The 25,218-nt window shown below is 43.8% G+C and overlaps 1 protein-coding gene across 24 annotated transcripts in view; it reads right to left on the reverse strand.

Annotated features, from left to right (window-relative positions):
* Positions 1–350: 350 nt before the first annotated feature.
* Positions 351–25,218, reverse strand: part of nfasca (neurofascin homolog (chicken) a) — a 114,759-nt gene continuing 89,891 nt past the window's right edge. For 8 of the 24 annotated variants that reach the window (XM_069152882.1, XM_069152898.1, XM_069152890.1 and 5 more), the window contains 10 exons: positions 25,056–25,178; positions 24,736–24,909; positions 24,052–24,078; positions 21,653–21,910; positions 20,925–21,047; positions 13,112–13,261; positions 11,997–12,125; positions 11,779–11,814; positions 11,283–11,352; positions 351–2,476 (listed from right to left, as the gene is read on the reverse strand). In XM_069152882.1, coding sequence (XP_069008983.1) covers positions 2,248–2,476; positions 11,283–11,352; positions 11,779–11,814; positions 11,997–12,125; positions 13,112–13,261; positions 20,925–21,047; positions 21,653–21,910; positions 24,052–24,078; positions 24,736–24,909; positions 25,056–25,178 — 1,319 coding nt within the window. In that variant the 3' untranslated portion in view covers positions 351–2,247. Of the gene's footprint in view, positions 2,477–9,802; positions 10,547–11,282; positions 11,353–11,778; positions 11,831–11,996; positions 12,126–13,111; positions 13,262–20,924; positions 21,048–21,652; positions 21,911–24,051; positions 24,079–24,735; positions 24,910–25,055; positions 25,179–25,218 lie in introns of all 24 variants that reach the window. The other 16 variants (XM_069153055.1, XM_069153029.1, XM_069153021.1 and 13 more) reach the window with 12 other exon arrangements.

The following is a 25,218-nucleotide window of genomic DNA, read 5'->3' on the forward strand; positions in this document are numbered from 1 at the left end:
CAAAGACTTTCTTTCAAGACCTACATGTACAGAATAAAAGCCAAATTATTCATAAGAACAATATTCAGTGTGCAGTGGAAAGATTACGTTACATAAATCTGAATAAGAACAACAGTAATACAACATGAAGGAGGAGAGCAGCACGACGGACAGACGCCACCTCGACACAATGACAAGAATGGCGATGATGACGATGATGACGACGACGATGATGATGATGACGACGACGATGACGACGATGATGATGACGATGATGATGACAATGGTGATGACGACAATGATGACGACGACGATGATGGCATGTTGTTGTGTTTACAGCAGAAAAGCCAGCTGCTACAAAAAGATGTGAACATCCTGTTTGATGCCTCGTGATGATCAGATTCTTTCGTTTGGCTTTTTCTGGGTGAAATGTGTATAATATAAGAATTATTAAATTAAGGACTAATATATTAATATTTCCACATCATGTAATAAATAGAAATATAAAATAAATATTTGAAATAGAATGTGAAGCTAACCGTTGGAGGGTTGAACAGTGCTGGAGAGCAGCAGGTGATACAGGGAGCTCTGTCAATATTTCAATATAATGTTTAATAAAGGAGTCGATGGCCAACGACCGACTGAAACACTGAACATGTCATTTTTCTTTCAAACTCGAAGTGAAGCTGTTGTGTTTCTGTGTATATATTCATTATCATGCTTCTCATTCACCTCAATATTCTAACAAAGCTCTTCTTCCATCAGCAGAGTTTATAAAAGTTAGAGGGGGGAGGAGGGATGTAGGCGGGTCAGACTGAACACGCTTTCAGAGGTCGACACGGACACACGGATGTGACGTGTGCCGGTGGAATACGGAGGGAAACAACAGGAAGCAGCTCCCGACTGTAAACTGGAACAACCAGAGGTCAAAGGTCAAGAACTGAAAGCAGAGTTTAGTCTGAACTCACCTGAAGGATCAAAGCTTCTCATGCTGCATTCATGTCCCTCAGGGAAGAACAGCTTCCAACCTGTCAACATTCAACTCTCAGCTTGCTGAAGTCTGACGTCTGCGTTCATACATGAAGCTTTAGAGTCAGAACGAGTCGCTGTTCCACTCAACCTTTGTTTTAATCTAAAACAAACTCTTAAAGTCATGAGAAATAAATGTCGGCAGAATCTCTGAAGAACATTTCATGAAGCCGTTCCTGCCTGACATGAATGCAGCCTTAGCCTGCATGCTAACAAGGGATCTACTCGTGGTCTACTATGTTTCTCAAGCAAAACTACCGTCCCTCTCCGCGTCCTTCCAGCGTGTCTTACACTAAGTTTACTACCATGCTCCAAAGTAACGAGCAATCTTTTAAAACGTGGATTCATTCAGAAGCAGCTGGCTGCGTGAGCAGGAAGTGACGTCTCTCCTGGAGCCGGTGTGAACGTCGAGGTAAGAAACAAACAGAGTTCAGAGTTCAAGGCAAAGTGAAGAGAAGCATGTGACTCAGTCTGTGGAGAACAGAACGGTGTGGTGAGCAGATCCAACCCAACATGTGACGAAGCGGTGATGGTGCATAGTTTGAGGGCACTAAATGTGTGCCGGGACGGTTACAGCATTCGTTAAGGTGGAGACTCGTCTACCAGCTGTGGAGGAACTAAAACCTTTCACTGCGTTAATATCAATATGATAAACATATCTGCCGGCAGCCTGTCGAGACAGATGGAGGAGCTGATATGTTCCAAGGCGGGGCCAGACTGTGTGTGTGTGTGTGTGTGTGTGTGTGTGTGTGTGTGTGTGTGTGTGTGTGTGTGTGTGTGTGTGTTTGTGTGTGTGTGTGTGTGTGTGTGTAACCTCTGGGTTAATGCTGCAGAGGTGGGCGGGGCTTCATATCAGGAGGGACAGCAAGGACACAGAAAATGTTTGGAGCAAAAACAAACAGAAGAAAGAAAGAAAGCTGCCCTGAAGGACACTTGGAGTCCGTGTGGGTGGAAGCGGGCGGAGGAGGACAAGCACCATCCACGTTGTCCAACGTCTTCTCACCGTCGAGCTCTCGGGTGGAAACACAAATTAAAGGCTTGTGGTCTGACTCCATGTCTGCAGAGAGCCGTCCAGTGTCCACAGGCCCTGCTGCTGTCCACTGTGTCATATATTCATATACTCGTGTGTGTGTGTGTGTGTGTGTGTGTGTGTGTGTGTGTGTGTGTGTGTCAGGTGTGGTGCTGTGGTTGGAGCACCGCCATCTGATCGGGGGGTGTGGCTGAGTTCCAGGCGCGCCGCTACGCCAGCGAGTAGATGGCGTTGACGGGTGAGGTGGCCTCGGAGCTCTCGTTGCCCTCCGTCTCGTCCTTGTCCTTCTTCACTGTGTACTGGCCGATGAAGGAGCCGTCCTCGTTGAACTGGCCGTCGCCGCCCTCGCCATAGTCCACCAGGCTGTCGTCGCTCTCCTTCACGTTCCCGTCCAGAGACGTCTGGCTGCCCTGCAGAGGCTTGTTGTCCTCATCGCTGCTGCAAAGGAACAGAGAAGGTCAGAGGTCAAAGAGGGAGCAGGGTGCCGTCACTCAGAGTGAGCGCGAGATGGAGAGCCTGTCAGCGACACAGGTAGACGTGGACAGGTTGACGGGGACAGGTAGACGGGGACAGGTTGATGGGGACAGGTAGACGTGGACAGGTAAAGGTTACAGAAATCACACTTGAATCACAGGTGAGTGACAACTGAAGTCACTCAGGAGAACTTTGATTTTCAGGATTAATTTCTTCCCATATATTCTTATTAACATAAATATTATTTTCTGTTCACTCACACAGGACTCACATGGTTTTATAATATTAATTTCTGTGTTCAACCAAACTGGACCTGAGAAGGTTTTGAAGTTGTCCTGGTGTTCAGACTCAGCAACAAACTCTTAAACCGTCTAATCATCATCATCATCAGCAGCAGCAGCAGCAGCAGCAGCAGCATCAAAGACACTTTATTCTGAACTGGTCTCTTTTACATCAGAGAACACACCTACAGATAACCAGACCTACAGATAAACAGGCACACAGATAACCAGACCTACAGATAAACAGACCTACAGATAAACAGGCACACAGATAACCAGACCTACAGATAACTAGACCCACAGATAAACAGACCCACAGATAAACAGACCTGCAGATAACCAGACCTACAGATAAACACACCTACAGATAAATAGACCTACAGATAAACACACCTACAGATAAATAGACCTACAGATACACACCTACAGATAAATAGACCTACAGATAAACAGACCTGCAGATAACCAGACCTACAGATAACCAGACCTACAGATAAACACACCTACAGATAACCAGACCTACAAATAACCAGACCTACAGATAAATAGACCTACAGATAAACACAACTACAGATAACCAGACCTACAGATAACCAGACCTACAGATAAATAGACATACAGATAAACAGACCTACAGATAACCAGACCTACAGATAAACACACCTACAGATAACCAGACCTACAGATAAATAGACCTACAGATAAACACAACTACAGATAACTAGACCTACAGATAACTAGACCTACAGATAAACACACCTACAGATAAACACACCTACAGATAACCAGACCTACAGATAACTAGACCTACAGATAAACACACCTACAGATAACCAGACCTACAGATAAATAGACCTACGGATAAATAGACCTACAGATAAACATACCTACAGATAAACACACCTACAGATAACCAGACCTACAGATAACCAGACCTACAGATAAACAGACCTACAGATAACCAGACCTAAACATAAACACACCGACAGATAAACACACCTACAGATAAACACACCTACAGATAACCAGACCAAAACATAAACACACCGACAGAAAAACACACCTACAGATAACCAGACCTACAGATAAACAGACCTACAGATAAACACACCTACAGATAAACAGACCTACAGATAACTAGACCTACAGATAACCACAACTACAGATAACCAGACCTACAGATAACCAGACCTACAGATAAATAGACATACAGATAAACATACCTACAGATAAACACACCTACAGATAACCAGACCTACAGATAACCAGACCTACAGATAAACAGACCTACAGATAACCAGACCTAAACATAAACACACCGACAGATAAACACACCGACAGATAAACAGACCTACAGATAACTAGACCTACAGATAAACACACCTACAGATAACCAGACCTACAAATAACCAGACCTACAGATAAATAGACCTACAGATAAACACACCTACAGATAAACACAACTACAGATAACCAGACTTACAGATAACCAGACCTACAGATAAATAGACATACAGATAAACAGACCTACAGATAACCAGACCTACAGATAAACACACCTACAGATAACCAGACCTACAGATAAACAGACCTACAGATAACTAGACCTACAGATAAACACACCGACAGATAAACACACCTACAGATAACCAGACCTACAGATAAACAGACCTACAGATAAATACACCTACAGATAAACAGACCTACAAATAACCAGACCTACAGATAAATAGACCTACAGATAAATAGACATGCAGATAAACATACCTACAGATAAACACACCTACAGATAACCAGACCTACAGATAACCAGACCTAAACATAAACCCACCGACAGATAAACACACCTACAGATAACCAGACCTACAGATAAACAGACCTACAGATAAACACACCTACAGATAACCAGACCTACAGATAAATAGACCTACAGATAAATAGACATACAGATAAACAGACCTACAGATAAACACACCTACAGATAAACAGACCTACAGATAACCAGACCTACAGATAAACACACCTACAGATAAATAGACCTACAGATAAATAGACCTACAGATAAACAGACCCACAGATAATCAGACCTACAGATAATCAGACCTACAGATAAACACACCTACAGATAAACACACCGACAGATAACCAGACCTACAGATAAACTGACCTACAGATAAACACACCTACAGATAACCAGACCTACAGATAAATAGACCTACAGATAACCAGACCTACAGATAAACACACCTACAGATAACCAGACCTGCAGATAAACACACCTACAGATAACCAGACCTACAGGTAAACAGACCTACAGATAAATAGACCAACAGATAACCAGTATTCACCTCTAAGTTTTATGAACCAGCTCTGTCTCCTAAAAACACACTTACAGTTTTTAAGGAGATGTAACTCCACCTGCATCAATGCTTCTAATGTTTCTCATGAACTAACCCTTCACTGAGCCCTGGACACATGGGACACCATCTCTGATGTCCAACTGTGTCCACAGCAGGAGAATTATAATATATACAGTGGTGTGAAAAAGTGTTTGCCCCTTCCTGATTTCTTATTCTTTTGCGTGTTTGTCACACTTAAATGTTTCAGATCATCAAACAAATTTATATATTAGTCAAAGATAACACAAGTAAACACAAAATGCAGTTTTTAAATGAAGGATTTTATTATTAAGGGAGAAAAACAATCCAAACCCACATGGCCCTGTGTAAAAAAAGTGTTTGCCCCCGAAACCTAATAACTGGTTGGGCCACCCTTAGCAGCAACAACTGCAATCAAACGTTTGCGATAACTTGCAATGAGTCTTTTCCAGCTGTGGAGGAATGTTGGCCGACTCATCTTTACAGAGTTGTTGTAATTCAGACACATTGGAGGGTTTTCCAGCACCAACCTAATTTTTAAGGTCATGCCACAGCATCTCAATAGGATTCAGGTCAGGACTTTGACTAGGCCACTCCAAAGTCTTCATTTTGGTTTTCTTCAGCCATTAAGAGGTGGACTTGCTGGTGTGTTTTGGATCATTGTCCTGCTGCAGAACCCAAGTTGGCTTCAGCTTGAGGTCACGAACAGACGGCCGGACGTTCTCCTTCAGGATGTTTTGGTAGACAGTAGAATTCATGGTTCCATTTATCACAGCAAGTCTTCCAGGTCCTGAAGCAGTAAAACAGCCCCAGACCATCACACTACCACCACCATATTTTACTGTTGGTATGAGGTTCTTCTTCTGAAATGCGGTGTTACTTTTACACCAGATGTAACGGGACACACACCTTCCAAAAAGTTCAACTTTTGTCTCGTCAGTCCACAGAGTATTTTCCCAAAAGTCTCGGGGATTATCAAGATGTTTTCTGGCAAAAATGAGACGAGCCTTTATGTTCTTTTTGCTCAGCGGTGGTTTTGGTCTTGGAACTCTGCCATGCAGCCATTTCTGCCGAGTCTCTTTCTTATGGTGGAGTCATGAACACTGACCTTAACTGAGGCAAGTGAGGCCTGCAGTTCTTTGGATGTTGTTGTGGGGTCTTTTGTGACCTCTCGGATGAGTCGTCGCTGCACTCTTGGGGTAATTTTGGCCGGCCGGCCGCTCCTGGGAAGGTTCACCACTGTTCCATGTTTTCTCCATTTGTGGATAATGGTTCTCACTGTGGTTCTCTGGAGTCCCAAAGCTTTAGAAATGGCTTTAGAACCTTTTCCAGACTGATAGATCTCAATTACTTTCTTTCTCATTTGTTCCTGAATTTCTTTGGATCTCGGCATGATGTCTATCTTTTGAGGATCTTCTGGTCTACTTCACTTTGTCAGGCAGGTCCTATTGAAGTGATTTCTTGATTGAGAACAGGTGTGGCAGTAATCAGGTCTGGGTGTGGCTCGAGAAATTGAACTCAGGTGTGATAAACCACAGTTAAGTTATGTTTTAACAGGAGGGGGCAAACACTTTTTCACACAGGGCCATGTAGGTTTGGGTTGTTTTTCTCCCTTAATAATAAAAACCTTCATTTAAAAACTGCATTTTGTGTTTACTTGTGTTATCTTTGACTAATATTTAAATTTGTTTGGTGATCTGAAACATTTAAGTGTGACAAACATTGAAAAAAAATGGAAATCAGGAAGGGGGCAAACACTTTTTCACACCACTGTATATATATATATATATTAATATATTATTGCATGAGTATATATATATATAGAGTATATATAATAATCCAGGCAGCGTTTCATCACATCTTCAGTGTTTGATAGGAGACAGACTGATCAGAGAGATGAACACTGTCCTCAGAGATTTAATATCTGCATCCACATGCTGACTAAACACCGTGTTCTGACATGAGACCGGAGCGGGACGACTCCCGTATTCATGGTGATGTAATCTGATCTCAGTTCAGAGCACGGCGGTGGTCTCCTAACAGACTTTAGAGGGAGAGAAGTTCATGCAGTGGATCTGAGCTCCAACCAGCATCAGCATCAATCTGACATCAAGCAGCAGCATTGCAGCAGGAAGTGCATTTGAGGGTTGCAGCAGGGAGGTTTTATTCTGCAGTTCTCCTCTCTGCTGTCTGCATGTTTCAGGGTCATCAAACATCAGGAAATCAGAGTCGGTCTGAGAGGAAACCGTCTACACTGCAGCTTCATCATGCTGCATGCTGAAGCACACATCACCTAATACAGGAATCAGACATGTTAATAACCAAGAAGACAACAGAACCACTGAACAGATTCAGTCCTGATCAGACTGTTTGTTTCTGCATCCATTCAAACTGCTCAGAGAAGAAGAAGGCAGCGGAGGCTCTTTTCTGACGAGGTGCAGACATGAAGAGATGTTTCACAGAAGATGAAGACTGGAGGAGTCAAAGGTTATGAAGAGTTCAGAACTTTCAGAACTGGCTCCTGATTTAATGTAGATTTAATATTCACAATGTCACATGACTGTTGGAAGTGTGTGACCCACTAACGTCAGCAGACACCGAGGTCTTCCCTTTAACGGCTCGTCAGGAACACGTCTGGAGTTAAAGAACCTCAGATGGATGAATATTAAAGGGTCAGTTCACCCACATGACAGAAGGATGCTCCTGTTTCTCTTATAATTATTACTGTAACTTCATAGTTTTTTGTTTTCTGAAAGGACAATTCACAGAAGTACAAATTCACAGAAGTAGAAAGATGAAAATTTTAAATCAAGTTTTTTCAGTTTGGATGAAGTGACTCTTCATTTTCTTGATACAAAAATATGGGGATTATGAATAAAAAAGGGAATTTCTTAGACTGTTAAATTAAAAGAAATCATAAATAACTGGCAGCACAACAATAATATCTAATATAAATTGTTCCAACACCTTCTGTGGATGTGTGCGGCCAGCAGAAGCAGCTGGAAAATGTTAAAGCTCCACAAACTCTCTTTATCTGGTCTGATCAGATCAGAGGAGTTCTAAAGTAGCATAGCAAAGGTGGGAGGGGCTTCGACATAGGGTTAGGGTTTCGATAGAGGTGGGAGGAGCTTCGATAAAGGACGCAGCTATAAATTATCATCATGATGTCACAGATTAACGACAGGATGTTTACTCTCTGGTTCCTCTTAAACATGCTTTAAAATGTTGGTTAGGATGTTAATAAACCGGACGGACAACATTCAATCTTTTCAGAGCAGGATGAAGACGAATCATCTCCTTTCATACCTTTCAACGGATCTTTGGGCCAATGAAGAAAAGAAATCCAAAAGGAGACAGAGGATGCAGACAGAAGGTGGAGTGGGTGGAACAGAAAGACAGCTATGAGACAGATGGACAGACAGACACTGAAAGGCTAACGATGTCTCTGCAGGGAGATGATTAACATTTCTATAATATTTTAAAAGGAATGAAGAAAAAACATTCAGAAGATCAGAAAACAAAGTGGAAGCTTCTTAGCGAACTCAATCCTGTGTTCTTATCTAAAGAGCAGCGTTCCGTCCAGTTTATCCCACCTGGGTCATGATTGTGCTAAAGACACTGAGATAACAGACACAGCAGACAGTCACACAGCTGGAGGACAGTGGAGGAGGATGGAGGACGATGGAGGACGGTGGAGGACGATGGAGGATGATGGAGGACGGTGGAGGGCGATGCAGGACTGTGGAGGACAATGGAGGACGATGGAGGACGGTGGAGGACTGTGGAGGGCGATGGAGGATTATGGAGGACGGTGGAGGACGATGCAGGACTGTGGAGGACGATGGAGGACGGTGGAGGACGATGCAGGACTATGGAGGACGATGGAGGACGGTGGAGGACGATGCAGGACTATGGAGGACTATGAAGGACGATGGAGGACGATGGACAGCCTGTGTGTCTGTTTGATATGTCGGACTCTCAGATCTCAGAACGACGCTGAGGACGGTGGGACCGACCCAGGTGGTGATAAACTGGAACATCACTACATCATGTGTGTTCCAGGTGTTCTTTATGATGTTTAATATTTTCTGTCCTCTGAAAGAAGACCGAGCGAAAACCAAGATTGAGGAAACAGAAGCAGCTTTAACAGAAGAAACATCACATCATGTAAAATTTGTTTCGAAGATTTAAAGTCAGAACTTATTTAGTTTAATCTTTGAAGGCTTCTTTGTTTCCTCCTCTAAATGTTCTCATGTAGTTTGTTACCGGAATCCCTTCCTTAAGGATGTCAAACACACAACCAGTTCTGGATCACTACCAGTTCTGGTCATTATGCTAAGCTAGGCTAACCTCCAGTCCTCCCCATGTAACCACGACAACCTTTCTTTTCTGACTGTTGGATGGACAGTTTGACACCCAGAAGGAAGCACAGCTCGTCCTGCTCACACAACTGATGACTACTTCCTGTGACATCACATCTGTCTATCACATGGCTCAGGGGATGCATTAACATTAGTAAGCATGATGTTACTGACATCATGTATGTATAACCTGCCCCTCCCTTCCCCCCATCTCCTCCCTCCCCCCACCATGCTCAGGCCAACAGAGATGCCGTGCTGGAACCAAAGTACCTGTTCTCGTTCTCGTTCTCGTTCCTGTCGGGGACAGATGACCCATTTCAGCGTGGGGAGAGAGAGGGACGAGACATGAGGACACAGGGGACACAGAGGGGGAGTGGGGGGGACAGAGGACACGCTCCACATGATGCAAGCATGTACAGTCGGTCATCACACATACAGGTTAGCAGCAGAGATGGAGTCTGGGTCAGAACCAGAGAGGATCAGTGAGACAGAGGGGGCGTGTCTTCATGTTGGACTGAGACAGAGGGGCGTGTCTTCATGCTGGACTGAGACCGAGGGGCGTGTCTTCATGCTGGACTGAGACAGAGGGGCGTGTCTTCATGCTGGACTGAGACTGAGGGGCGTGTCTTCATGCTGGACTGAGACCGAGGGGGCGTGTCTTCATGTTAGATCAGTAAACACACACTCTGGAGTCACACTGTTAAACACACACAGTTCAGACGGTCCTCCAGCAGCAGAGCTTCATGAGGACAGACGATGTCAGACGGACATGATATGTTCATATCAACTCTGTATATTCATGTCAGTTCATCAGTGGATTAAAAGTCAGTTCTAAACTTCTGATGCTACAGTTAAAGGAGACCATGTGGAGACTCAGTTAGAACAGTTAAAGAAGGTTAATACAACATAAAGTCTTAGTGGAGAGCAGACAGACAGACAGACAGACAGACAGACAGACAGACAGACAGACTCATTCTTTATAAAGAAGAATGAGGCCACAGAGATCAGTGGGACCTGGAAGGAGCAGAAGACACATCACTTACCAACACGTCCTGTCATCATACAGAACCTCATCATACAGAACCTCCTCATATAGAACCTTATCATACATAACCTCATCATACATAACCTCATCATACAGAACCTCATCATACATAACCTCATCATACAGAACCTCCTCATACAGAACCTCCTCATACAGAACCTTATCATACAGAACCTCATCAGACAGAACCTCATCATACATAACCTCATCATACAGAACCTCCTCATACAGAACCTCCTCATATATAACCTCATCATACAGAACCTCCTCATACAGAACCTCGTTATACAGAACCTCATCATACAGAACCTCATCATACAGAACCTCCTCATACAGAACCTCTTCATACAGAACCTCTTCATACAGAACCTCATCATACAGAACCTCCTCATACAGAACCTCCTCATATATAACCTCATCATACAGAACCTCCTCATACAGAATCTCATCATACAGAACCTTCTCATACAGAACCTCATCATACATAACCTCATCATATAGAATCCCCTCATACAGAACATCCTTATGCATAACCTCATCATACAGAACCTCATCATATAGAATCCCCTCATACAGAACCTCCTTATGCATAACCTCATCATACAGAACCTCCTCATACAGAATCTCCTCATACAGAACCTCCTCATACAGAACACTGCAGTCCGGGGGTCAGAATTCAGAGGAGAGCTGTCTGTGTACACTTACTGGTAATCAAAGGATCCATCCTGGTCTTTCTGGTCCACCGGGTCCAGGGGCAGATCCTTTTTGTCCCGGACTGAAGAGAGAAGAACAAACGTCACACTGTCAGAACTTGGAGCTGAATTAGAGTTCAGACATACAGAACATCCACAAGAAGGTTCTGTTTATGTAAGAACCAGAACCATCAGTTAGTCCTCACTTGCTCATTAGAATAACAGTGTTCCAGCTCCATACTTCACTCTGATACCGATAGATGAACTGATCCTATCAAACAGACAGGAAACAGACTGAAAGATGTTCAGCTGCTGATTTTAAAACTAAAACGGGTCCCAGTTTATTTCCTGCTCTCTGATTGGCTGCCGGTCATTCAGGTGGACTGAGGTATGAACTTGGAACACAGATAAACAGCCTGTTTTAGTAGTTATATCATGAGAGGGGTGAGAACCAGTTGGTTCTGTTCTGACCCGGTTAATGACTGTTAGAACCACAGCTCTGGACCTACCGAGACATTCTGTGAAAGCGGCCAGGTAACCTCCACCTAGGCATTATAGAAACTGTAAAACATTAACACAACTCTAACATCTGTTGCCGCGGTAACAACAAACAGAAGTTACAGTTGGAGCTTTTTTCAGTAAAGTGAATCACATCTTTTTTTTTAATTTTAAAATGATTTGTGAACACCTGAGTGGTTGAATGGAACCTGTGGCTCCTCCTCCTTACCTGGATATTTACCCCCCCGACTCCTCTTGATGAAGCACACGATGAGGAGGATGAGGATGATGAGTGCGATGGCACACATTAAACCGATGAACCAGCCCTGAGTGGCGATGTCTACCTGGTCCATGTAGGCTGGAGACATCCAGAGAGGACAGAGGAGGAGGAGACAGGAGAGGAGAGGAGAGGAGAGGAGAGGAGAGGAGAGGAGAGGAGAGGAGACAGAGGAGACACAGTGAGTGTTTTTCTGTTAACCCATCAGAGACGATCTGTTCTCCTCTCAGATGTCAGCAGCTCATTATTTCCTCTGAACTCATCTTCAGGATGAAGATCCAGAACGAACAGCTGTTCTTGTCACGGTGATGTTGGTATGAAGACAAATGTTCAAACATCCTTCAACACCTGAGCTCAGACTACGTCACTAATTCTCACAGAGACATTTACAGTTTCAATAAAATACACATTTGAATGAGATGTTCAGGTCCACATATCTAAAGTCTCTGATTCCACGTCAGACTGACTTCATCTTGTGTTTGATTGGACAGCAGCTAGCGGTGCTCGTCACCTCCGACTGAACATCAATCAACACTATCAGGTTTGATCTGAAGACCTTCATGAATCCTCTGAATGCCCTCTTTACCAACACACTCTGTCCTCCATGGTTTTACTGGGTTTTAAAGGGACTCCTGTTCATTTTAGTTCAAGTCAGAAAATAAAAGCTCGACTTCCTGATCGTAACTTGAATGTTGAGATGAATATTATGTACAGTATCTACAGATGATACATATCCTGTCAGGTGGGACCGGTTCTGGTCCGGTGAATGACCTCAGAGTCCATCAGTTCATCAGTTCAGGAGAAAATCTCAGGAATATTCTCACGTGTAACTTTGGTCTCTTGAGTGACAGCTGAAGATGAACTGAGCTGAGATCTGATTGGCTGATGACTTTTTTCTCTACTGACTGCAGTTTACCTTCAGAAGAACATGCAGAGTATAAAAAACAGACCATAATAACTCACCCTGCTGTGGCTGACCTACTGAAGATAGAACTAGTGACAGACTGGCACCCAGAGCAGCCCACCTGGCTGGAACCCTGGTTCCTGATGGCCAGGTGTGGTCTCACCTGCTTTGGTCTGAAAGGGGATAGTTTTGCTGCTGATGCTGTTGAGCTCGTGGGAGTAAACTCTCAGGTGGTAGTCGGCCCCGGCGATCAGATCCGCCACAGTGATCGGGGGCTGCTGTTTCACCGACACAACTTTCACCGTCTTGTCGCCTTGGAGACACAAGAAAGGGGCCAATCACACTCCAGGGGGTGTGGCCTTTGTTCCATAGCGAGGGCTGTGTTTACTAGCAAAGGTCAAAGCTGATTTTATGATTGACAGGCAGGTTACTGGAGTGAAGTGAGACTGAGAACAATGCAGTGCCATCCTCATCCTAAAGATCCATCAGTTTTTATTAGGTGAAGTAGAGACGGTTTAATCTGACAGAGCGTTACGTTTTCTATCGAGGGCTTTAATCTTTCTATGAAACTCATCTGGAGAGTGAGCGTGAAGGAGAAGAGGAGCACAGAGGCTCTCCTCCTCCTCCTCCTTAAAGTGGGCCGCTACCTGGGCTGAGGTGTCAGAGCATTGTTCATCGCACTCATCCACAGAATGACCCTTTATCTCACACAGCGACAGCAACCTGCATCTTTCTGCAGAAAGACGTCCGTCATGACACGGCCGAGCAGTGAGCATGACTCTGAGGTGGTGGTGGTGGGGTGTGGGGGGTGGGGGTGGTGGCTGGGGGTGGGGGGTGGGGTGTGAGGTGGTGACATCATGCACCATGCTATCAACCGGTTCACAGGTTCATCAACAGAGCTCATTCAAAGCCATGCTGTTCATACCATCCTCAGACCAGCCAACGGAAACGATCACAGCAGACACGAGAAGATATGAGAGACTCTTTTATGTCTTCAGGTTCACACTCTGAAAATCCAAATAACATCTGGACTGGTCACTGAAATCTTGAAATCTGTTTCCTCTGCATCAACATGCTCCTGAGACATCTGGAGAACACATCTGCTTCAAGTTCAACCTCAGAAAAACATTCAGCTGAAAACTTTCCTCCAATCAGAAAGCACCTGCTGATGTTCCACTGAATCTCCTCTATTGTATTCATTGTCCGGAGATCAGGCACCATTATCAAACGTAAGCTATCAGTGAACGAAGAATTAACAGAAAGAGGCGGAGTTATCTGTACTCTGACAGCTCACATGATAAATCCAGCATTTCAACAGTAAAACTCCGGAGGCATGTCACATGATCACAAACACTTATATTAGTGAATATTAAATCAAACTGGACCTTAAAGAGAGGGTTGGGGGAGGGGCCTTTTTAAACGAAGTCAATGGCCACTGATTAGTCAGAAGCAGCTGATTGGTCAGGAGCAGCTGATTGGTCAGGAGCAGCTGATTGGTCAGAAGCAGCTGATTGGTCAGGAGCAGCTGATTGGTCAGGAGCAGCTGGTTGTTGGTTGAACTACCTTACAGCAAACAATCAGAGCAGGCAGCTACATAGACACTTCAGTGGATGTAACAGCAAGGGACAAGGCTGAAAACTATTATTGGATGGCCGTGATCTTCAGGTTATGGGAATACAGCTACAATTCTGGAATGGAAATCACTACATGGGCTCAGCAACACTTCTGAAAACCATCGTCGGAGAACCAAGTTCATTGCTGCATCCACAAACAAAAAATTAAGACTCTACCATGTAAAGAAGAAACCATGAGAAGGGTTAGATAGGATTCACCTGAGACAAGCCCCACCCTCCGAGGGGTAGAATATAAATACTATAATAAATAACATATGATAATAATTATATTACTTAGCTATAGTCTGCCACATGTTCGATTGGTGTTGGGCTCTTGTGAGTAAAACTCAACACTGTCTACACGTTTGACAAAAGAATCTGATCAGGAAGTGGAGGGACTCTGACCTTTGACCTGCTGGAGGAGCTTGAAGTGTTCGGCTTCAGTGACGGCAGCTTTACAAGCCATAATTAAAGTCTGAGATCACTGTTATAGATCAGGGCTGTGGAAATGTACTTTATCCTGAATTCATGAGGATACCTTCCACACATGAATCAGTGTTGGCTCTAATTAATACTGTTCCTGGATCAGTAAAGGATTTATATCATTTATGTGGTCACAATGTAAAAATATTGGCTGATAGATTCATTCTATTTTAACTACATGAAGCAGGTTGAAGATGTCATTTAAAAATGATGCTGACTCCCTGATGATTTTCACATTTTCTTTCCTTCGAACAACATTTCTCCTTTTTCATGAAAACTACTCAGTTATCTTCTCTTATCTAGTTATCTGGTGATCTGGTGATCTGATGATCTGGTTATCTGGTTACCTAGTGATCTGGTTATCTAGTAATCTAGTGATCTGGTTATCTAGTGACCTGGTGATCTGGTTATCTAGTTATCTGGTTATCTAGCGATCTGGTTATCTAGTGACCTGTTGATCTGGTTATATAGTTATCTGGTTATCCAGTGATCTAGTTATCTGGTTATCTAGTGATCTGGTTATCTAGTTATCTGGTTATCTCGTGAGCTCCTCCTTCCAGTCAAAGCTTTCAGACTTGACATTGGAGAGCAGGGAGGAGGGGTGAGGGGGAAATGAGAGGTGGCGGTCCATTAGATCAGTCTCACCCCCCATCTTTCTCTTTCTTTTCACACTCAGACAGCAATAAGAATTAAAACCACTACGAGGAGCACCAACATCACATCCCCCTTCTTCCAACCCTGATCAGAGGCCGCTGTTGGACTGATGGACAGCAGGGACAGACAAACGCAGCGTCCCACCTCAACCAGCGCTGGGACGACAGAAAAAGAGTGAGGATGTGATTTCTGAGAGCAGGATTCAGGATTCAACAATCCAAAGAAAGAGCGACTGATGATGGAAAAGTGACGGCCAAAAAAGAAAAAGAACATTCAAAGAGCAGTTTGATGAAAAGCAGAAAGCTGAGCAGGTCATTCAGAGACAGGAAGCCGGAGGGGACGGAAACCATTGTGATGGTGCACAGGAAGTCAAGTTATGATGTCATCAACATTTCAAACACATACAGAGAGACAGGAAAGTGCAAGAGAGAACAAAAGACACACACACTGAGGAACCGTCTACTTTCTGAACAGACTGACACGTCAAGCTTCAGCTGCACATCTTTACAAAACACAGTCACAGAAGTGCTGCTGCTTCACACTGATGTTAATCTGCTGCTACGTTGGATCTACTACCTGCAGCAGCTGCTTCACTTCCTGTCATATCCCTCCATTAAAACCTCTCTACTGTGGTCCTGCTGTTGTCCTGCTGTTGTTCTGCTGTTCTACTGTTGTTCTACTGTTCTACAGTTGTTCTGCTGTTGTTCTACAGTTGTTCTGCTGTTGTTCTACTGTTGTTCTACTGTTGTCTTGCTGTTGTTCTACTGTTGTTCTAGTGGTGTTCTACTGTTGTCCTGCTGTTGTCATGCTGTTGTTCTATTGTTGTTCTTCTGTTGTTCTACAGTTGTTCTGCTGTTGTTCTACTGTTGTTCTACTGTTGTCTTGCTGTTGTTATACTGTTGTCCTGCTGTTGTTCTGCTGTTGCTCAAATGTTGTCCTGCTGTTATTCTGTTGTTGTTCTGCTGTTGTTCTACTGTTGTCCTGCTGTTGTTCTGTTGTTGTTTTACTATTGTTCTGCTGTTGTTCTGCTGTTGTTCTAATGTTGTCCTGATGTTGTTCTGATGTTGTTCTTCTGTTGTTCTGCTGTTGTTCTACAGTTGTTCTGCTGTTGTTCTACTGTTGTCTTGCTGTTGTTCTACTGTTGTTCTAGTGGTGTTCTACTGTTGTCCTGCTATTGTTCTGTTGTTGTTCTACTGGTGTTCTGCTGTTGTTCTGCTGTTGTTCTAATGTTGTCCTGATATTCTTCTGCTGTTGTTCTGCTTGTGTTCTACTGTTGTTCTGCTGTTGTCATGCTGTTGTTCTACTGTTGTTCTACAGTTGTTCTACTATTGTTCTACTGTTGTTCTACAGTTGTTCTGCTGTTGTTCTACTGTTGTTCTACTGTTGTCTTGCTGTTGTTATACTGTTGTTCTAGTGGTGTTCTACTGTTGTCCTGCTGTTGTTCTACTGGTGTTCTGCTGTTGTTCTGCTGTTGTTTTACTGTTGTTCAGCTGTTGTTTTACTGTTGTGCTGCTGTTATTCTACTGTTGTTCTGCTGTTGTTCTGATGTTGTCCTGATGTTGTCCTGAAGTTGTTCTGCTGTTGTTCTGATTTTGTTCTACTGTTGTTCTGCTGTTGTTCTACTGTTGTCCTGATGTTATTCTGTTGTTGTTCTGCTGTTGTTATACTGTTGTTCTACTGTTGTTCTAGTGGTGTTCTACTGTTGTCCTGCTATTGTCCTGCTTTTGTTCTGTTGTTGTTCTACTGGTGTTCTGCTGTTGTTCTGCTGTTGTTCTGATGTTGCTCTGCTTGTGTTCTACTGTTGTTCTGCTGTTGTCATGCTGTTGTTCTACTGTTGTTCTATTGTTGTTCTACAGTTGTTCTGCTGTTGTTCTGCTGTTGTTCTACTGTTGTCTTGCTGTTGTTATACTGTTGTCCTGCTGTTGTTCTGCTGTTGCTCAAATGTTGTCCTGCTGTTATTCTGTTGTTGTTCTGCTGTTGTTCTACTGTTGTCCTGCTGTTGTTCTGTTGTTGTTTTACTATTGTTCTGCTGTTGTTCTGCTGTTGTTCTACTGTTGTCCTGCTATTGTTCTGTTGTTGTTTTACTATTGTTCTACTGTTGTACTGCTGTTTTTTTTTCACTTGTTCAAATGTGTTTCTACTGTTGTTCTGTTGTTGTTCTAGTGGTGTTCTGCTGTGGTTCTGCTGTTGTTCTACTCTTGTTCTACTCTTGTTTTACTGTGGTTCTGCTTTTGTTCTACTGTTGTTCTGCTTTTGTTCTGCTGTTGTCATGCTGTTGTTCTACTGTTGTTCTATTATTGTTCTGCTGTTGTTCTACAGTTGTTCTGCTGTTGTTCTACTGTTGTCTTGCTGTTGTTATACTGTTGTTCTGCTGTTGTTTTACTGTTGTTCAGCTGTTGTTTTACTGTTGTGCTGCTGTTATTCTACTGTTGTTCTGCTGTTGTTCTGATGTTGTCCTGATGTTGTCCTGAAGTTGTTCTGCTGTTGTTCTGATTTTGTTCTACTGTTGTTCTGCTGTTGTTCTACTGTTGTCCTGATGTTATTCTGTTGTTGTTCTGCTGTTGTTATACTGTTGTTCTACTGTTGTTCTAGTGGTGTTCTACTGTTGTCCTGCTATTGTCCTGCTTTTGTTCTGTTGTTGTTCTACTGGTGTTCTGCTGTTGTTCTGCTGTTGGTCTAATGTTGTCCAGATGTTGTTCTGCTGTTGTTCTGATGTTGCTCTGCTTGTGTTCTACTGTTGTTCTGCTGTTGTCATGCTGTTGTTCTAATGTTATTCTGATCTTGTTCTACTGTTGTTCTGCTGTTGTTCTACTGTTGTTCTGCTGTTGTTCTGATCTTGTTATGATATTGTCCTGATGTTTTTCTTCTGTTATTCTGATTTTGTTCTGCTGTTGTTCTGCTGTTGTTCTACTATTGTTCTGCTGTTATTCTACTGTTGTCCTGAAGTTGTTCTGCTGTTGTTCTACTGGTGTTCTGCTGTTGTTCTGTTGTTGTTATACTGTTGTTGTGCTGTTATTCAACTGTTGTTCTAATGTTGTCCAGATGTTGTTCTTCTGTTGTTCTGATGTTGCTCTGCTGTTGTTCTACTGTTGTTCTGCTGTTGTCATGCTGTTGTTCTACTGTTGTTCTATAGTTGGTCTGATTTTGTTCTACTGTTGTTCTAGTGGTGTTCTGCTGTTGTTCTGCTGTTGTTCTAATGTTGTCCAGATGTTGTTCTGCTGTTGTTTTGATGTTGCTCTGCTGTTGTTCTACTGTTGTTCTGCTGTTGTTCTGATTTTGTTTTACTGTTGTTCTACTGTTGTACTGCTGTTTTTTTTCACTGTTGTTTAAGTGTGTTTCTACTTTTGTTCTGTTGTTGTTCTACTGGTGTTCTGCTGTTGTTCTACTGTTGTTCTGCTGTTGTTCTACTCTTGTTCTACTCTTGTTCTGCTTTTGTTCTGCTGTTGTCATACTGTTGTTCTACTGTTGTCCTGATGTTGTTCTGCTGTTGTTCTGATTTTGGTTTACTGTTGTTCTTCTGTTGCAATGCTGTTTTTTTCACTGTTGTTCAAGTGTGTTTCTACTTTTGTTCTGTTGTTGTTCTACTGGTGTTCTGCTGTTGTTCTACTGTTATTCTGATCTTGTTCTACAGTTGTTCTGCTGTTGTTCTACTGTTGTTCTGCTGTTGTTCTGATTTTGTTCTAATGTTATCCTGCTGTTGTTCTGATCTTGTTCTGCTGTTGTTCTAATTTTGTTCTACTGTTATTCTGCTGTTGTTCTGCTTTTGTTCTACTCTAGTTTTACTGTGGTTCTGCTGTTTTTCTACTGGTGTTCTGCTGTTGTTCTACTGTTGTTCTGCTGCTGTTTTGCTGTTGTTTTACTGTTGTTCTGCTGTTGTTCTACTGTTGTTCTGCTGCTCTTCTAGTTTTGTTCTGCTGTTGTTCTACTGTTTTTCTGCTTCTGTTCTGCTGTTGTTCTACTGTTATTCTGATCTTGTTCTACAGTTGTTCTGCTGTTGTTCTACTATTGTTCTGCTGTTATTCTACTGTTGTCCTGAAGTTGTTCTGCTGTTGTTCTACTGGTGTTCTGCTGTTGTTCTGTTGTTGCTATACTGTTGTTGTGCTGTTATTCAACTGTTGTTCTAATGTTGTCCAGATGTTGTTCTTCTGTTGTTCTACTGTTGTTCTGCTGTTGTCATGCTGTTGTTCTACTGTTGTTCTATAGTTGGTCTGATTTTGTTCTACTGTTGTTCTAGTGGTGTTCTGCTGTTGTTCTGCTGTTGTTCTAATGTTGTCCAGATGTTGTTCTGCTGTTGTTTTGATGTTGCTCTGCTGTTGTTCTACTGTTGTTCTGCTGTTGTTCTGATTTTGTTTTACTGTTGTTCTACTGTTGTACTGCTGTTTTTTTTCACTGTTGTTTAAGTGTGTTTCTACTTTTGTTCTGTTGTTGTTCTACTGGTGTTCTGCTGTTGTTCTACTGTTGTTCTGCTGTTGTTCTACTCTTGTTCTACTCTTGTTCTGCTTTTGTTCTGCTGTTGTCATACTGTTGTTCTACTGTTGTCCTGATGTTGTTCTGCTGTTGTTCTGATTTTGGTTTACTGTTGTTCTTCTGTTGCAATGCTGTTTTTTTCACTGTTGTTCAAGTGTGTTTCTACTTTTGTTCTGTTGTTGTTCTACTGGTGTTCTGCTGTTGTTCTACTGTTATTCTGATCTTGTTCTACAGTTGTTCTGCTGTTGTTCTACTGTTGTTCTGATTTTGTTCTAATGTTATCCTGCTGTTGTTCTGATCTTGTTCTGCTGTTGTTCTAATTTTGTTCTACTGTTATTCTGCTGTTGTTCTGCTTTTGTCCTACTCTAGTTTTACTGTGGTTCTGCTGTTTTTCTACTGGTGTTCTGCTGTTGTTCTACTGTTGTTCTGCTGCTGTTTTGCTGTTGTTTTACTGTTGTTCTGCTGTTGTTCTACTGTTGTTCTGCTGCTCTTCTAGTTTTGTTCTGCTGTTGTTCTACTGTTTTTCTGCTTCTGTTCTACTGTTGTTTTACTGTTGTTCTGCTGTTGTTCTACTCTTGTTCTACTCTTGTTTTACTGTGGTTCTGCTTTTGTTCTACTGTTGTTTTACTGTTGTTCTGCTGTTGTTCTACTCTTGTTCTGCTTTTGTTCTACTCTTGTTTTACTGTGGTTCTACTGTCTGATATGTTCGGATATCTTAAAGGTCAAAGAGCTCTCGAAGGGCTCGGTCTGGTTTCTTACTGTCCAGTGTGAACTCTAGCACAAACTCGCTGCTGCCAGGCGGGAAGGTGTGTCTCCAGCTGACGTTAGCGTAGTTACTGTTAGGCTCCACCGTCAGATTCCAGATCTCCAGCCGAGGGGCCACTACACAGGGTGGGAGGGTGGGAGGTGGGGTCAGGGGTAAAGGTTAAAGGTCAGGGGCAGAGAGGGCACAGTTACAACAACCACTCACAGGGCTCCTCTGCATGGTGCTAGCACTGTGGGAGTCTTCCTACACGAAGGACTGGTTCTGATCACGGTTCGCTCAAACCCAAAAGAACATTCAAATGTTCATGGACAGAAAATTCACCCACAGTAACAGTCAGAGGAATCTTCAGTCCATGAAACACTGAACTGTAAAGTTTACTCCTGGTTCCGAGCGGACTGAGACTTTAACTAAGATGATAGTGGACATCATTAATATGACATCAGAGGAGGCCCTCATCACTCTGAGTGTGAAGGATTATCTCTCCTACAGATAACAGCTTCTGCTCAGTAAAAGATGTTTGGATTTTCACTTCCTGACCAGGACCATGGCTGCCGACTGCATCCCAATATTTTGCAGGATCTTCCCGCCTCTGTGCAGCAGCTTATTGGAATGCAGCCCTGAAGAGGAGTCCTGTTTTTATCAGGGAGGAGAAAACAAACGTCTTCTGCTCAGTGAAACTGGACAGAGACAGGAACAGGCAGAGTGGGACAGGAGCAGGTACCAAACACGTTCTGATCGCTACGCCTGGTGGAGGCCGGCGGGGGAGGGGTAGAGGTCGTGGTCGCCTCCGTGGTCGTGGTGGTGGTCGTAGGAGGAGGAGTCGTAGTCGGAGGGGGCGTGGTTGGAGGAGCGGTCGTTGGAGGAGTGGTCGGAGCTGAGGTACTAACGGTTGTCGGGGCGACGGTGGTGGGAGGAAGAGGAGCGAGAGGAGGAGCAGTAGGGGTGAGAGCTGAAGACACAGAGGCGTCGGTAAGATCAACTACAGGGAGGAGGAGGCAGAGAGGAGAGGGTTAAACACTGCACTGATACACAGAGACACACTGATATACACACACACACACACACACACACACACACACACACACACACACACACACACACACACAGCAGATGTCCATGAGGCCCAGACACACAATGAGCTCCCCACAACATCATTGAAGTGAAGCAGTGATCACAGCCTTCATCTCTGCTGGGAGCTCTTCCCACTTTTTCATCATCATCATCATCATGTGGACAGTAAACTACCTGCAGCAGAGCTCAAGTGTTCGCTATACGCAGACTATAGGTGTTTTTATATATATATATATATATATATACATATATATATATATATATATATATATAGAATATATATATATATATATATATATATAGAATATATATATACCAGTCTATAGGAGTTATATATAGATCCAGGTGTATATATATATATATATATATATATATATATATATATCCAGTCTTTAGGTGTTATATATATGTATCTATTATATAGGTGTTATATATATCCAGTCTACAACAGTTCCAACATACAGCTCACTCTCTTTATGACACAACGGCGCCCCCTGCTGGGGAAAGTACCACCTCAGGTTGGAAATGATTCTCCACTGAAATCATGTTCACTCTCATGACTGTACATTGAAGATGAGATCATGTCCATGCCCCCCCCCCCCTCTCGCATGCTTGTATCAGCAGGCTGGATGCCCAACATGCCCTCACATCACCAGAACTTCCACATGTTCAGTGGAGGAGGCTCCTTCATGCCAGCTTACCTGTGACCCCCGGCAGGTACGACTGACCCCATGAACAGAGGCAATGGATAAAGATGGCAGAGGGGGCGGGGCTTCTGGAAGAGCCAGTGAGTGAGTCAGCCGACTGCTGATGGACTTTGTTTGTTTGTATGTTTGTTTATTTGTCATCACCTGGATGCTCATCAGAATACCCCCCCACACACACACACACACATCCCCAGCCCCCCCAACAGTCTGATGCAAGGACATGCACCACCCCACCCCCCTGACATCCCCACAACAGCTGCATATCATTATCACATCGTGTCCAATGAAGATGAGTGAAACCCCACAAGCTGAGACACAAGGACAACTTGTGTCTCACAGCAGCCAGGAAGAGGAAGTGATGCTTCGTGGAGGTGGCCATCAGGGATTGGTACATTAGAGGTCAAAGGTCAGCAGAAACACAAACAGCTATCAGGGTGGTGGAGCAAGAAATGATAGCAGAGATTTAAAAAGTGTAACGTGTGTGATGTATCTGTAATCAAGCAATCCCTGAGAGCTCACAGCAGCAGCTTCACACAGAGGAAGAGGAAGATGAGGATGAGGATGAAGATGAAGATGAGGATGAGGAGGGCCGACAGGCAGATGGACAGACGGACAAACAGCAGAACAGACCAGGAATAAAACCTGTTATCTTCATCACAGACGTAATGAGTCCGGTGACAGGCTGCTCTTCATCTTCAGTTATGATGGTTTTATCGTTTCTTTTACAGTTTCACGAGTCATTAATTAACATTAATTAACATGAATGACTCATTAATTAACATGAATGACTCATTGGTTCTGGTTTTAAAAGGCCGTCTCTCTGTGCCATGATGATCTTTACATACCGTCCGGTTTTGGACTGTGTTACATCTGGACTGTTTAGGAGTCAACATTAAAACCAGCTGGACATCCGTCACTGAAACATTCAAAGGGACACACAAGGACACACAGGGACACATAAGGACACACAAGGGCACACAGGGACACATAAGGACACACAAGGGCACACAGGGACACATAAGGACACACAGAGACACTTAAGGACACACAAGGACACACAGGGACACATAAGGACACACAAGGACACACAGGGACACATAAGGACACACAGAGACACTTAAGGACACACAAGGACACAAAGAGACACACAGGGACACACAAGGACACACAGGGACACACAGGTTCTGTTTTGTGGAGTTACAGCTGCTGCAGCAGTGACCTGCAGCTACAACTGAGCTGTAAGAGAGAAGGGACATGTGTCTGCACTGCTGTTTGTGTTGAGATGGACAGGCATGGAGAAGGAGGAGGGAGAGGGGGGGGGCAGCTCGGTGTTCCTCATTACCTAGACCTGTAGCATCGGTAACGTTATCTGATAAAGAACAGAGGAGACAGGAGACAGAGACAGAGCTGTAAGAGTGACAGAGCGGGACAACGAGGACAGCTGGAGGGACGGAGTCTCACTCACACCACTACCTTCCACTAAAGAAACAGTTGCTATGGAAACGGTGTCCAGTCTGTAGGACACAGACGCTTCTGATTTGAACTGTATGTTTTCAGACATCACCTCCAACATGGTGGAGACCTCTAGCCCTCCTTAAACTGGACACATGTCTCACACACACGTTATTAAACCGTCCTGGTTCCCCGGCAGAGAACGAGGCTGAACTGGAGTCGTTCCACAGTAAACGTGACGTCTCATCGTCCTGAGAAACACTGCAGGTTGATCAGTGTTAAAGACATCCTGAACCCATCAGCTCCCACTAAAGATGGAAATCTCTTTAAACATGTTTAAAAGGAGGCTCAGTGATTTCTTCAAACATCATGTAGCAAACGTTCCTACAACAGGAAGACATGGGACTATTTTCAGCGGCGGATTAATGCACACTTGGTGCTCTGTGAGGCTTCGTGGCAGCAGGATGGTGTACGAAGAACATGTTTAACTTTATAATCAGTGTGGAGAACAATGTTCTCATTAATAGGAGATATTATCAGTGTGCGTGCAGACGTCTGCCTCTGAAACACTCACCCTCATTGGCAGAGTGAGGAGATTCCTCCATGACCACCTCCCCCGATCCCACCTGGGTCAGCGCCGCCAGGTAGAACCTGTAGCGGGTGGACCGGTCCGGCAGGCGGAGGCTGAACTCCGTCACGTTGGGAAAGAACGACTCCAGCTGGAGACGGCCGTGCCTGGAACCATTGACTGCACACGCACATGCACACGCACACGGACACGGACACGCACACGCACACGCACACGGACACGCACACACACACACACACGCACACATATTAAATTTGACCTCCCAGTTCCTCTGTGATCACTAACCCTCTCTGTGACGACCTCACCTGTGCGATACTTCAGCTGGTATCCAATCAGAACGCCGTTAGGCTCCAGAGGTTTGTCCCACTCCAGGTAGAGGGAGTCCAGACTCCTCCGGTTAATCCTGAACAATTTGGGGGCATCAGGAACTACACACACACACACACACACACACACACACACACACAC

Source organism: Embiotoca jacksoni, unplaced genomic scaffold, assembly GCF_022577435.1.
Source record: "Embiotoca jacksoni isolate LCO1_2020_lvr unplaced genomic scaffold, fEmbJac1.0.p SCAF_1, whole genome shotgun sequence".
Classification (NCBI taxonomy): Eukaryota; Metazoa; Chordata; class Actinopteri; family Embiotocidae; genus Embiotoca; species Embiotoca jacksoni.